The following is a 15817-nucleotide window of genomic DNA, read 5'->3' as shown; positions in this document are numbered from 1 at the left end:
CGTTTTATGTGCATTTCCACACATTATCCCACTTTGAAAAGTAAATAAAATATTTTTGTGAGTTTTATTAACAATTGGTATTCACTTGTTATATATTCAACATTGTTATTTACATTAAATAAATCACCAGAACTGCTTGAGATTTATTTGTACCCACAACTAATTTGATAAATTACGCACTTAATGACTACTGCCGTGCTTAATTTAGCTAATACCAACGTGTTATTCGACATAATGACTTATTTACTGGACAAAATAGCTACATGGATTGTGACATCTAACTTAGTTTTGACAAAAACGTCGCTCAGTGACTTCTGGCAGTAAAACGAAGATTTGTTCAGTAAACAGATTAATGAATAGAGATTATTTGATCAATTCATTCGATGGACTAATTCTAAGATATTGAATGAGAAGTGCAAGTTATTCAGCAATGCGTGATGGCACAACTGTTCACAGGAATTGTGTTGGTTGGTTGATTGGTTGGTTGATTGGTTGGTTGTTTGGCTGGTTGGCTGGTTGGCTGCTTGAGGGAGACAAGGAACGCGTGGACGGATGGGGACCAGATCTATAATGGCTTCATACAACACAATGGCTCGGCGCCGCTACACCGAGGCGGGAAACTAATTATTATTCATAGACAAACAATTCCTAATGGGAAAAGATCTACACGAACGATAATTTCACTAAAACCGAAAATAACGCTATTTGGCGCAGGTCAAATTTAACGAGATTCAGATCCGCTCTGCCAAATAAGAACTCGAAGATGCGAAGGTGTATATCCTATCCATAAGGTGAATTAAATCGACATAGAATTCTGTTCGACGTAGAATCGTTTCCCGATACGTGGGAGGAGCATTTTATCACAAATGCGACTGATGACAGTCGTAAATTTAAATGTTAAACGCCAAAATCACACACTTACAATATTTACGACAGGTTCTTGCCCACAGTACTACGATTATCATTAAAAAAGCGTCGACACTAATTCAAATTCAGATACGGGTACCTAACCGCTACCATTCTCATTTGGATTATTTATTTGAAAGGAGCCAATACACGCGAACAATTTGCTGTCGGAGAACCGCAGTAAAAACTTATTTTTATCAATGGGACACGCAGAGATTACCGATTCGATACGAATGTGCCTTCGAAAGGATAAAGTCCAGTCTCAGAACATTCAGTGACGCCTTGGATCACCGAGGTCGACCGAAATTTGGAAGACTGGATTAGTTTTTTTTATTGGGTGGCAAGTCCTCTGAAGTTGTTAGAAAACTTGTTGGAAGAGTTAAGGGGATGGGGTTGGGGTTTGGGGTGAGGAGGGAACGCAGGTGCACCGGAAGCAGGGAATTAGCCGGTCAAATGAAGGGGCACAGGCACAGGTAGCCGGTAAAAAAAGGAAGAAACAAAGTGATGACCGGGCCGCCCGGCCGGGGGCGATGGGTAATCCGGTTAGTGAATTTCGATTCACAAATTTGGTGAATTGACCAACACAATGAAATCTTTCGAAAAATGAAAGCTTCAAACGTGTAGACACTTCCACGTTTGTAACACGAAAAAGGCAAAGAAATTTCAAAGAATTGCTATAATTTAAGTATTAGGTAATACGATTCTTTAGAAATCTGTTTTATTACAATGAAAACAACTCAATTCATCCGTTAGCGAAGGACAAGGTGGGACATCTCACAGACAGTTCTGTGTGCCGTGGTCATCTCGCCTCCCACGCAAGGTGGATGTTGGTGGGGAAGAAGTCGGGGGCGTCCGAGCCGAGGTCCGAGGCATGCTGAGGACAACTGCACCCACCAGCTACAAGTAACACGGCTCACACCTCTATTACGTGCGTGGAACCGAATAATGGCACGGTCCCTCTGACTGAGAGTAATAAAACTATTTTACATTCCGTCATTGGAAGGTGTAAAACAGTGACAATACGGTGATGACTTCACAACACACAATAATCAGCACATGAAAATACTGAAGCAATGTTTTTTATATTGACGACACTCGATAGTCAGATGGGTAGGACGCTCAACAAAAAAACTTACAGCTTACCACCGAATAAAACATCTTTATAAGCGTGATCTATACCGATTTGAAATAATACGTATGCCGCCAACTTACGTAAGACCTTACATACTTCGATTTTGGCATAGGACGATACTCATATAACAATGCTTCTGACTTTAGAAACTATTTTTATTTAAAAAAAAAGAAAGACAAACATTCCCGGGTTACGAATAATCTGACAATATTTTAAAATCTCCTACTACCACCAGAGTAAGCTGAAAATGTTGCTTGTGTTGTGATGGAGGACTTAGCCAGCCGGGGAATTGAACACACTACGCCCGAGTGAGACCCAAGCGCGATGTCAACTCGGCCACCGACCGGTCTTTATAGTGTGTGCAGAAATTTAAAATTCTGTGAATGAATCTTGGCTGTATCGTATTAAGTAGTCAGGTAGGTTGAGTTATCAATATCTAAACGAGGGTTTAACATAGGCAGGTAGGTAGGTACTCCACTAGCATGTACTGACCAAACCAGAAATATTGCCACAATTAGCGCAGAAACATGAATGAGCCGAGGATACGGGGGGTACATAGAGTCTATCAATTCGGTTCAACACTCGCACAAGTTTTGCAGGTCTGCTTTGTGCGTGTATTAAGTTTGCCTTCAATGAGGACTGAGCGCATGGGACAAGATACTTGCGGTGGTAGATTTATTGGAGAAGCGACCCCTCCCGTTGCGGTCGAATGCATTCTGCGGACCTGCGCGTGCGTGTTTCGAACTGCACAGACTGCGCATGCACATTCAGTTTCATTCATAAAACTGGACGGGCTAATATATCGCATGACAAAAGGAAGAGGGGAACAAATACGATACGAAATAATATATTAAGGAGATTGAAAAACACCTTACGTGCTAGCTGTAGATAATTTGAATATTGCTAATTATAAAAATTAAACATATACTGCAAATAAATATTTAACTAGTGAAGGGTATAATAGAAACGGTTGGTAACAAAATATCCGATTTCGAAGTACAGGTAAATCATTTTAAAGATACCCATGCTTAGGTATGTAGTGTGGTGAACTGGCTGTATCAAAAAAATATTGTTTGTTGTTGTTGTTGTTGACGCATCCAGTTTGGGCATTTGCGGGGTAATACGGTCTGTGGGTGTTCCAAACAAATTCGTAAAACTTTTTTTATTCAACTTAATATTTTTATGTTTGTCGGTGTGCACAAATATATTCAAACTTGTAGTATTTAAAATGATTTGAACACCGAAATATTTGAAGGTTTCGAATTAGTTGCAAATACTCGACTCTGTGCAGAAACGGGCGGTCTGTTTGCTAAATTCTCATATCTCAACAAACGGATTGTAATGAATTTGTGAATTTGACGGTATATTTCGTTTCCTTCCTTCTACAACATGGGTCTCTTCAAGACCCATGTTCACTCGTTCATTTCCACAAAAAGACCCTCCACACAACATCCCTAAAGATGACATAATTTAAAATTTTAATTGGAAAATAATTTCCCTCAAGGCCTCCTGCGTGGAGTAAAAACAGGAACAGCGATGAAAAATAAACGGATATTAAGATTTGAACGGTGGTAATATAAGAAAAGATGAAGAATAAAGAATTTTTTCCACTAACCTCTTTACTGGGTACGCAGATGGGAGTACCTTCCCTGAGAATTCCGGCCTCGATAATCACACCGATGACAATCGGGTCTCGAGAGTTGAACACGAATTGGGGCAATATCTGAAAGAAAAATTAAACTTTATAGAGAGACCAAAACATTATTGTATAAAATTGCTTACCAGTAATAAGCCCACCTTTATATGACTGTAAAGGTGTATCAAGATCTACCAGACGGACTTTATCCAGCGATCTCTTGAGTATATTTGGAGTAAAAAATGTATATGTACCATTTTGCTGTTCGATGACATTTTTTCAATTAAAAACATTTTCCATCATAGACTGCCATTGGGTAGGTACATCCTGGAGCATGAGTGTGATACGCACGCCGTCTTTTTCCAGCAGCACCGTAAATACGAGACAGAGCGCGCATCACGTGATCTGTTGGGACGTGTAGCAGTGTGATCAGAGGCGACGTGTGGTAGAAAAATATTTATTCTTTTGTTTTTAATTGAATCGGACAGCAAAATGGCGTCTGCATTCTCTTATTGTATTCTTATTCATAAGAAAAAAATATACATATTTATGTCATTAGTCATGATGATTAATTAATATATAAGCCCTGATGATTGAGATAAGCGAAACCTGGTTGACGGTCAATTATTAATTCAATAAATCTGGTGTACTACAACAATGTGTTTTTTCATTCAACTTACATTTTTACAGCAAAAATGCTAATCGATGGCTGGTTAAAGTCGTTCGGGTAAGTGTTGATACACCCTGTATATTTTTTGCTTGTTTCATACACGAAAAAAGATGTCACCGGAGACCAAAACATCACCCACATGTTTTGCTCTAACTCCAAATAAGGTCAGGAATCCGTCCAGATACAGTCTGTATAATGTACAAGATGTAGATGGTAAAATAAAAACATAACATTACTCACCCTAAGCTTGCAAGGGAAGACGGCAATATGTTTGAACTCTTCCCTCTTGCGGGCCTTGAGCGCCGCCCTGTGCGCCATGAATTTGTCGAACAGGTGGTATATGATGTCCGCGTGGAAGATGGTCACCCCGAGGTTGTCGGCCATCTCCTGCGCGTCGCGCTCGATCTTCACGTCGAAGGCCAGGATGACAGCGTACTGCGACTCGTGCTCCAGCATGGCGGAGGCCTTCATCACGTCGCGCTTTACCACGGGGCCTATCCTGATTGCGGAGTACTGGGGACAATACAAACAAACCATATTTAAATATACTTCGGACTTAAAATATAAAAAAAAAACCCTTAGAACTCTTTACTGCTCCTTGGTTCGCCCCCATCTTGAATATGCTTATGTTATATATGGTCTCCTTTTTATGCTATCCATATTCGTCATATTGAGTCCGTTCAACATCGGTTCTTAAAAAGGATTGCTAGGAGGCTAGGATTAGAAAGAGGCAATTACTCGTATTATGAAATTGAACAAATTCTAAACCTTTCTCCTTTAGAAGACCGTCGGAAAAAATCTGATCTCATTTGTTTCTTTAAAATTATCAACAATTTTATTGCTACATTACTAGAACTCATCTGATTCAATATACCTTCTCGTAGACTCAGAAATAAAGAACTGCTCTTCCTCAATCAACACTCGACTAATTATGCTTATAATTCCCCATTGTCTAGAATATGTAGAATGGTCAACTCACGTCAAGACCTTGATTTTTTTGGTATAAGTCAGAATGTTTTTTGTCGCTCACTATGCAATTGAGGATATTTTGTATCACTTTAGTTTTAGCAAGGTTTTGACTTGACACTTCTATTTCATTTCTATTTTCTTATGTTTTCCCTGTTTGTCTCTACTTTTATATACCATCCTTTACTCTTGCATTGTACATTGTCCCAAATCTCGTGTCGCTTTGTAATATATTGGACGTAAGTCTGTTAATTAATTCATAAATAATTAATAAATAAATAAATATACGATACAGTGGGGCTGGGAAGGACGGATGACTGGACTGACATCTTGAATATACTATAGTTGAACAACTACCAAACATGAATGACACTCGACCGTTGTATTATTATTATTTAGTCATTCCTCAAAAATTATAATTTTCGAAAATACATTAAAATTGGTTTTAAAATCCGTGATTTAGCCAACTGAATCCTACAGAAGTTTTTTTGTTATATCTACCAAGCTTTTATAAAGGGTTTTCCAATAAGAGGTGTTATTTTGAATAGCCCGCTATTTCGGTAGATGTTACTTTTGAAGCTGTCATTTTTTGACATTTGACAAGTAGAAACTACGCCATTAATAAAAATGGAACGATAGACGCTTCAACGACGCATTGAAATTATTAAAATTCACTTGAGTGAATCAAATGCAAATCATCTTGAGTGATGAGGCCCATTTCCACCTCGGTGGCTTCGTCAACAGGCAAAATTGTCGTATTTGGGGCTCGGAAAACCCAAGAGTTATTGTTGAAAAGCCTCTCTATCCTCAACGTGTGACTGTTTGGTGCGGTTTATGGTCCGGCGGAGTCATTGGACCTTACTTTTTCGAAAATGAGGCTGGAGCAACAGTTACGATGAATGTATTGCGCTATCGAGAGATGATTAATGATTTTTTATGGCCGGAATTGGATGGTATTGATCTGGACAACGTTTACTTTCAACAAGACGGCGCTACGTGCCACACAAGCAACGAAACCATTGATCTTTTACGATTGAATATCAAAATAACACCAAAAAATAACTTAACAAAATAACTTATTGGAAAACCCTGTATAAAAGACAACAATTATAGATTGTATGTTCAGTAATAAGTAGTGTATTGACTTAATAGGATTATAAACCAGTCTTGTAACTTACTTTTAATTTTAATTCACGTTCCTGATATTATTATTTTTTATGTTTGTGATTTCATTTATGTAGATATTTTGTACATGAGATAAGATAATAAAATTTTGAAAATTACGATGATTAAGATGATGGTTAATAATATTATTAAGTATTAAAAAATCCGTTTTAATCCAGATTTTTTTTAATGTTTGAAACCGCGTAATAGGGGGGGGAAGAACTTGGCTATTCAGATCTGGTCACCAAACACATCTAAAGCTATTTCAAGCCACATTTAATTAATTGAATAAATATAATAATATTTTAAGGTGATACCAGGGGGAAACTGATGGTATCTTCCACTCTGGAACGTGCCGCAAATATACTATACATTATTTTAAATGAGTAATTTGTGAAAAAAAGGTAAGATATTAACTAAAATTTACATGCGCACGCCGGGATTCAAACTTCGGCTTGCTAGTCAAGAGCCTTACCCCTCGACCGTAGAGGCCGTTAGTGAATAATTGCATAATACGAATTTTGCATGAAATATTATTATTTCATTTGGAATATATTTTATTGGCATCAATATTAATATTAGTGACGTTGCTTTAAACCTCCTCAAATTAAATTTTCACTTTGCACTTAAGGCCCCGTAGTGAGCATTCAAAGATGATTTGAAAGGGAGATACGTAAATACGAATGTTAGAGGGAGCGCGCTAATATATAAAAAAACGATAATAATTAAGCGAAAATGGTGAAAATATTTAATGAAACAAGACTCGTTTGAAATAGAGCAAAAATCTGTCGACAAATGCTTTAGTTGCATTTAAAGGTACACTGTAAATTTTTTCCTGCCTATAACATATTAAATAACAGAAAAAAATGTGTTTTTAATAATTTTCGGAGCATACTCACAGCTTACTTTGCGATTTTTTTCTACAGAGGGAATTTCATATAATGAACGTTTCGGCATAACTAGGGTTGCCATATTCGGCCAGGGTCTCGTCGGGACGTTTCAGGATGGAACAAATAAATTTTTTGTAATACTTAAACAATTTCTTTATTTTATAATAAGTAAGTAAATATGTTTGTTTTATAGGTTACTTTAATTGGTACTAGCAGAAGTACTTGGCTGGCCATACTTTTCAGAAGATTTCGCTTTTCTCAACAATTCTGGGTACCTACCTTTTAACATAATTGTAGAACTCTGTACAAGTCATGTTATAATTGACTTGACACTGTAAAATCGACTCCACAGTCTTTGGGATATGGGACGCACGGAAAATTAAAATTTGCATTGCGTAATTTCAATCGGGGCATTTAAGGCTATTGTCGGGACGTCGCACAGTGGACGGAATGAAGAAAAAACACGAATTAATTGTTTGATGGTTAAATATTAGTGCAATATTTTTTTTAATCTTATTAATGAATTATAACTATTTTTAAGTAAAAATATTAATTTATTATTATAAATGGCTTTTTCTCCATTTCGTCATTAATTGTAGTGAAAAATTCTTAATGTTTTTGTAAAATGTAGGGCTCAAAATGTTAGAACCTGCCGCTATGTGGTATTTTTGTGTTACGTAATTAATTAAAAACTATTTTAATTTCGCAGAAGTGGCATTTAATATACCCCGTTTTTTTAATGCCTCGAATAATTCTCTCCGGAGAATGCATATAGGCCTTCCTGAAAATAACAAAATTGTTCAAGGAAGGACAAAAGATGATCACAATTTATATATGACATTAAAGGTGAGACTTCAGTCTACAATACTTATATATTCATAAATGGGAACAAACGATGTTTTGTTTCTAAATGCTAATTGAAATATGCATTTTAACAGCAAAAAAATTCAAAAATAGTGTAAAATTAGATGTTAGTTCAAATCTCACACACATGATATATTGATATATAGTTTTGTAAATTAAATTAAGAATATCTTGAGAAATGTCAGCCATAAGAAACTTTTGTAAATATATCCAAAAATCACTTATTACACAACCGTCTCTGCTCACGCGTAGGCATGAACTGAAAAACGCGATGCCGAACATTCAACTTACGACACACTTTGCAGCGTTGCCAAACTTCCATCAAGCCCTATTGACATATTTAAATTAACACATAAAATGCAGAAACTATTGTACTACACTAAAAAAAATATAAATATTAAAAAAATTAACGTATGCAAAAACCACTTAATTCGCGTTTTTTTTCCATTCCGTCCAAAGTGCGTCGGGACAGATAGCTCAATAAAGGTGACAGTCCCGATATATCGGGACGGATGGCAACCCTAGGCATAACAAATGTACAGATATTATCAATAACAAATTTTTTTTAAACTTAAAAACTAAAAGAGTTAATGAGAAACTTGTTATAAATCGGTAGAAATTGGTTATGCGGGGGCTTAACAGATTTGTATAGGTTTAGAATATCTGTAAATTACACGGGCTAATTTTTACAAACATCGGTTGAATGTTCAACGCAGTATTTGTTCAGTATTAAGGCGAAGCTTAGCGCCAAAGCACTATTTTGATTAATCTTTATAACGAATTGGTGTACATTTTGAATATAAAAAAATATGCTTTAGATAAATTGAAGATTTTCCTATCGCTTAGCTTGAGTAGAGAATACAAATAAATATATAAATTACTCAATAAAAAATATAAATGCAAACTACTAAAAAAAATATTTTTTCAATAGAAATTTATGAACGCATAAAGGAAACAACTTTAAAAAATACAGTATTATAGCTAAGATTATCTGTGACAGTTTCACTTGATTAACTTTTTTGCTTTCTTATAAAATTGTTTACAAAATAAATAAAAACCAGTTTTTTTGTTTGAAATGGAATTTGTTCTGTATTAAGTATTTGACTAAATTAAATTTAAACCGTATAGAATTTCTAAAATTGAGACGACACTTTTTTGATCTGAAAATCGGACGGGTTTATGGGAGGTTTACGGGATTACGAATAATATAGGTAATCCCATTACCTATATTATTCGTAAAACTAATGAAGTTTACACGCATCATGATTCATGATCAGTGATCACCATTAATTTGTTTGGACAGTCTCTTCTTTCTTTTACTGGCCGTTACCTCCTTAACCGATATTTACATTTTTATCGATATATTTATAATGTTTATGGCAACGATTTAACCCTTCAGTACATTCATCACATTTCTTTAGTTTGCAATGTTTTCTGTGTATTTCAAATGCGGTATAAACATCTTGTTGTTTAATTTAATTTAATTTAATTAAACAAATACTGTTTTAGAAACAAGATAAAATTATCTTTTCGGTGTATGCATTAAAAATAAACGTTACTATTTCTAAGTAGTAAAATTTTAATATGAAACGTGAAAAATGTTGTCAAAAACGCTTAACACATTTTTATTTAATTTTGCACTCCAATCATAGAAAAATTTAGAGAACTCGATATTTCGAAAAAATATTCGATTTGTTTGGGGAATTTGTAAGAAAACTGTACATTTAATTTTATCCCGTTCATATAATAAAAAATAATAATAAATCATGTTTTCAAATCAGTTAAACCGATTGTTACGATAGCAGCGCCAAATATGAATAATTCATTTTGGTTATTTTTAGAATTTTATTAACGGATTCCAGTATAAATATTTGAGGCAAACTGGAAAGAATAATCATTTTTCTTTCTAACGTCAAAAAATTATGTATTTTTGCATGATAGAAAAAACGATAAAAATACATTTTTTAAATATGAACGCCCGGTCATATATGACCCCCAAAAGCGTACTATGTACGTCGTGTGTACGAAGACGTAAATTTTGTAATTTCCACGTGTTAAGTCGGCATACCACTACATTTTTGCAGAACCAACAATGATTATCTACACACATTCGATAAGGTTTACACAAATACGGTACGTCGCAATACGTTATCATAACCCATAATAGCATTATTGGGTTATGTAAATATTTATGAAATATATAAATGGATAGTTTCAATAAGCAAACATATCGAACAAACACAAATAAAAGCTAAAGTGTGAGAAATACCCGTGTATTATTATTATGTTTAATTGAAAATTGAAAAAGAGCCTATACTCCCGTCAGTTCGTAGGCCTTACCGTAAAATCGGCTAGTAGACATAAGACAATTTAAATAAATAAATCCACAATAATATTGAAGTAGGTATGGCTTTTGCTTTTTATCAGTCTTAGCCTAATTGAAAAATATAAAAAAGCTAGAAGATTGTTCGAAGCAGATAGGAATCGAAAAAATAGATGGTATCTTCATAATTAAATAAATATGTAAAACACACAGTTTATTCACCATAACAGCATAAGAATATGGCTTTCACAAATAAATATGTAAAACACACAGTTTATTCACCATAACAGCATAAGAATATGGCTTTCACAAATAAATATGTAAAACACACAGTTTATTCACCATAACAGCATAAGAATATGGCTTTCACATTTTCACACATTTATATCATGCCTCATACATAGACTTGGGTTTGAAGGAACTTGCAAGTAATTAAGTGCGTATCAGAATGAGAAATGAATTACGAGAGGAAGCACAATAGTTATATCTAATATGTAAATGAAACGAGTTCTAATAAAAGCTATTTAAATTCCATTGTTTATTCTCAGTTGAGAAGAAGTAAGACTGAATCACTGAGCAAGAAATATAATGCAAGGAAAAACAATGATATCCCCAGTTAAAATACCCCAAACTTCATTAGGCGGCTCTAATGGGAAACATTGTGCATATTAATTACCAAGACCAGGGTCAAATTACTCATTCAATCCGCTGATTATTCTAACTGGGGTTTTTAATGAAGACTTTGAAGAATATAAGCCACATGCCGTGGTAATGCGAATGTAGCAAACACAGTACCAATTAGGTAACAAATAAAGATGGACACAACTATCGGGATGCGTTGGATTGATCAAATATCACCTTTCTTAGGAACGTCTTGGCTCTCCGTGTAGCGCAGGACCACGAGGAGTGGATGAGCCTAGTCCACCAAGAAAATTGGAGTGGGGGTCATAATCCTCAGCAAAGAGGAGGCTCTTGATGAGATTTAGAAATTTGTATTGATGGGCCCTCACGAAGAACAGTGAAAGGATAGTGGGGATTTTGGAGAAGAAATTCCACGAATCTTTGGAGTCACACGATAACAAGTTGAACGGCTCTGCTGGACAGTATACTTAGCAAGGATGGATGATATCAGACCACCAAATAGACTTCTCTAAAGTAAGACTGCAGGCCAAAGAAGTGTTGGAAGGTATAATAAGGAGTGGACCGTAGAGATACAGCGAGAGACCAGCAGTAGTAAAGGCGTTTCCTGGAGGCGGTCAGGATTACTCAAGGATTTCGCCCCGATGATGATGATGAGACAGAATGATTTTCACATGAGTGATTCAAATAGTAGATAGCATGGTTAAGCAAAGTTCTTCCATCCACCCCGACTCGGAAGGTATATGATATCCATGGTTCTGCCGAGTGGTATTGGCCACCTCCCTAATTAGACAGAGACACGTAAGATAGCCTACGCATGCGCATCGCGGTGCATCACTCACGCATCGCAGTTCAGGTAATTAATTTCAATAAAAATACTTCCAAGGGCATTAGCGGCCGGATGGGGATCGGAAACTAAGATTAGATTGAGATCATCATGGCTTGAGGATTATTTGTATCCAGTTCAACAACCAACGATGACTCTTGCAATAAAATATCCTTAATTTCATGAAATTTACAGGTTAGCTGAGATTAACTTCTCGCTGGCAGTGCTAACTGTGTGGCAATTCGTGCAAAGACTGTTGTCTGCTTAGCACTCCGGGAACAGAATAATTGCGCAGACAGTATTATCTACTCGCTAGTCGCTGTTACCTTATCTCTGTTGCGGATTTTCCGTGTTAGTTGCACTCACGTGTGAAAATATCTTCATACGGATGTTGCAGGAGAGCTTATCGTGCATTCCGGGCCTAATGCTTCGAAGAAAAGTCATTATTTATGTACTGAATATGTGAATAATTATTTAACGCAATTAAATTGAAGAAGTTGGAATAACACAAAACAAATATAATAGTTCGTCCATTTTCTGCCTTATACTCAACTGCACCACTAAGATAAGAGTACAAATGTACTTTGGTAGACCACAGCAATATAACTTTTTAATTAATCCGTTCATTTGTATTTCACTAATTCGGATAATATTCTTTATATTTTCTACACACCTATGATCTTTTCAATTCTAAACATAAAACTCCCTGTAGACGACTCAATTTGGCTGGTTCAACCGTTGTGTGTCAACCGCTGAGTGTTACGTACAGATGACGCGATGATGGTTACTACTCTGGGCACGCAGCACGGCACGCACCTTAATAAAAAAATGCAATCGCTCTAGTAGTAGGTATCGTAAACTATTAACATTAAAAGAAAAAAAAACGAACATGGGAAAAATGGAAAACGCGATGAAAAACTACTAAAAGAATTAAAAAGTGATAGTGAAATGTTATTGTAGTATCCCATAAGCACATTAAATACTTATATAAGATCAAAAACCCCGTCAGATCACGCGAGGCATTTTATTTATTTTTATTCGTTCACACATAACAATGCATGACGGCTCCCAGGTTTTCGACTGAGAAAAGTTGGTTCAACCGCTTAACCACGAAGCTGATCCAACTTGGTTGGACGGTTGGGTGGTTGGATGGTGGTTAGATGCCCTGGCGGTAAAACCATCCAACTTAACCCCCCAGGCTGAATTGTTCGCTTTTGGGAACAACGCATATGGTCTTATAGAAATCGTTATATCTCGCTTACTGTCATCGTGAGAAATATGATCTAAACTGTGTTGGAAAGAGAAAACACCACGCTTCTTATTAAAAATTAGAAGTTAACCACAAAAGAAATAAAATGTGCACCTTTATGAAAACCAAAGGTTCCGAGCATCATTTAAAAAAAAAATTATATGTTCGCAGTCAAAATATTGATATATCAACAATTTAATTTTAAATAATAAAATTTGAAAGCGTTTTTAACCTTTCAAAATCAGTTTTTAGTTTCCGGATACGTTCAGAAATATTCCATTTATTATTGCTAAGCGGAAATACTCTGACCTTCTGACAAAATATGACAGGGGCCTGAAGAGTCAATAGCCGCGCCCCATTATCGCATGCTACGTATCACACGTTCAAACCAACCAGATTGATACAACCGCTCAACCAAATTGAATGGTTTGTAGTGCCCATAAAGTTGCACAACACAATGTACTACCTTCGCATTGGTTTATTCATGTGTTCAAAAAACAACGCTAGACAAATTAGCCAAATATTATTAAAATATGTAGACTTATTTCTTACCTTTAGTTTTTTTCTCACATTTATCTTCTAGGTAAAACTCTGTTGTATATAGTAAACACGCCATGCAACGTTTTTTATGTAAGCGACAAGTTCATTTGCCGCAAAGAAATATATGTGAATTTGAAAATAAAATATTACGAGCCGATAATTATTTGCTTTGCCTTCTGGTCGTGTTTAGTGATCCGAACTTTTGCCTAATCGAAACTTAATTTTGGATACAAAACTGTGTTTACGAAATTCAAATGCGATGGAAATCTACGATGTCAGGCGAGTGTAAGTGAGACGGAACGAAAGAATGTGCTATTGGGTTAAATGCAACATTTGTTTCCATTCAAATTTGTACGGAAGGCAATTTCATTGTTCTATGCCAGACAAGGAAAGAACGAAAAACAATTAATTATTAGGTATGTATATTGTTTAAAGATAATAGACAAAAAGGTTCCCACCAAAATTAAAATCACTTAGATCTATTTTACCTCTTGGAAATGTTTAATTAAAAGACCGAGGTCTCCCCTCGCAGGAGTCGAGAGGAGCGGAAGTGGCCCGACCTAAGATGCGGCTGCAACAATTAAAGGACCAAAATAAGTCTACGCGAAGAGAAGCAGGGAATAAGATAAAGGGGAACAATGTTATTTTCATAAATTACCCTGGGATCAGAGGCCTGACGCTTCCCCGCCCGGTAATCCATTAACGAGCAGAGTGGATGACAATTTATTTAACTAATTCCTTCTTAGACGAGTCAGATTGTTCCGGTTCCAAAATGACTAGTTCAATATTGAAGATTTGAGGAAACACGCTAGATTTGATGCACTTGAACCTGAATAAATCTTTGTCATAGAAATCATCAGAAGAGCTATCGGATAGTTTTGTATCCGACAAAGTTATCGGCATTACACGAACGAGCGAAAATTTATAGAAAATGTATGTTAAGAGAGGTAGCTGACTTACTTTAACCAGGATTACTAAGGTTATTTGGATTTCATAATATATATGACATCTTGGTTCCGGGAGACTTTTTTAACCTAAAACATTTTTAAATATCCGGTAGGTATTGGAGTACTGGTCGGGTGGGGGTTTAGCAGTTCTCAAAAGAGTGATCAGTGACGATATATGCAAGATATTTTTTTGTTGGTTATCACCAAAATTTCTTAGCCTTCTGAGCCCACAGCATCATTAAAGTTATATGTGTATCAGACCATCCAACATTATGTTATTTTTGTAGCATAAAAACCAATCTTGCGAGCGTAAAAATATTAACTGGAATTTAACTGACTTCAGATAAAAAAACACCGCAAGGAAGGGAAGAATGCAGTAAAGTAACAACTCAGATTTTCTATTTGGGAGTAATGCATTACCACTCAAGAAATTGTTGACGCGTAAAATGGTCTTAATTGCATTCAATTTTAAAACTATCACCGTGATGTCTAATTGCTGCAATTTGGTACATTGATTGATGATTAAAAATATAAGGTTGTATTAAATTAATTCTGCGGGGTATCTTCCAATGCGTTGGGTTCGCTCTCAGACTTCACGGGTAAAATCTTTTGCTCGCCAACTCCCCGTATTATTTAATGGTGGAAGCAGGGTAGTTCAACATTTTAATACGTAATATTATTGTCACGCTACTCGTAATCCTAGACTGTTTGTCTTAATTTAGAAAAGAAAAAAAAAACTTCTGTTAGCTTAGGTACCTATAGTAAGTACCCTGCAATAAACAAAATCGTAAATAGTCTAATAGTCTAATCTAAATACATCATGATAGATACAAATTAAAACATCCTGAATTCGTACTAGAACATTTTTTTTTTAAATAACCTTATAATTGATTACTTTATCTATATGAATGGCTTATATCTAGTATTTGGTGAACATTCGTCACCATGCTGTGCACTAAATTTTTGCAGTTTTTTTTTTATATCTTGGTTGTAAAGCCGTACTCAAATGAGTTCCTCAATAAGCGTTTTTATTTTTTTTTCTTCAATTGTCCTATATGGATCATA

The 15817-nt window shown here is 35.6% G+C and overlaps 1 protein-coding gene across 1 annotated transcript in view; it reads right to left on the bottom strand.

The window, feature by feature from the left end:
• The window catches only part of eIF5B (eukaryotic translation initiation factor 5B), a 194473-nt gene that overhangs the window by 97542 nt on the left and 81114 nt on the right, over positions 1-15817 (bottom strand). The window contains exons 13-14 of the mRNA XM_089631702.1: positions 4585-4857; positions 3654-3761 (exon numbers count right to left, since the gene is read on the bottom strand). Of these exons, the coding sequence (XP_089487828.1) occupies positions 3654-3761; positions 4585-4857 (381 nt within the window). The remainder of the gene's footprint in view (positions 1-3653; positions 3762-4584; positions 4858-15817) is intronic.

Source organism: Hesperophylax consimilis, chromosome 5 (genome assembly GCF_061612785.1).
Source record: "Hesperophylax consimilis isolate HC1 chromosome 5, BYU_Hcon_1.0, whole genome shotgun sequence".
Classification (NCBI taxonomy): domain Eukaryota; kingdom Metazoa; phylum Arthropoda; class Insecta; order Trichoptera; family Limnephilidae; genus Hesperophylax; species Hesperophylax consimilis.
Note: the sequence above shows the minus strand (reverse complement) of the source record. Positions and strands in the feature narration are given on the sequence as shown.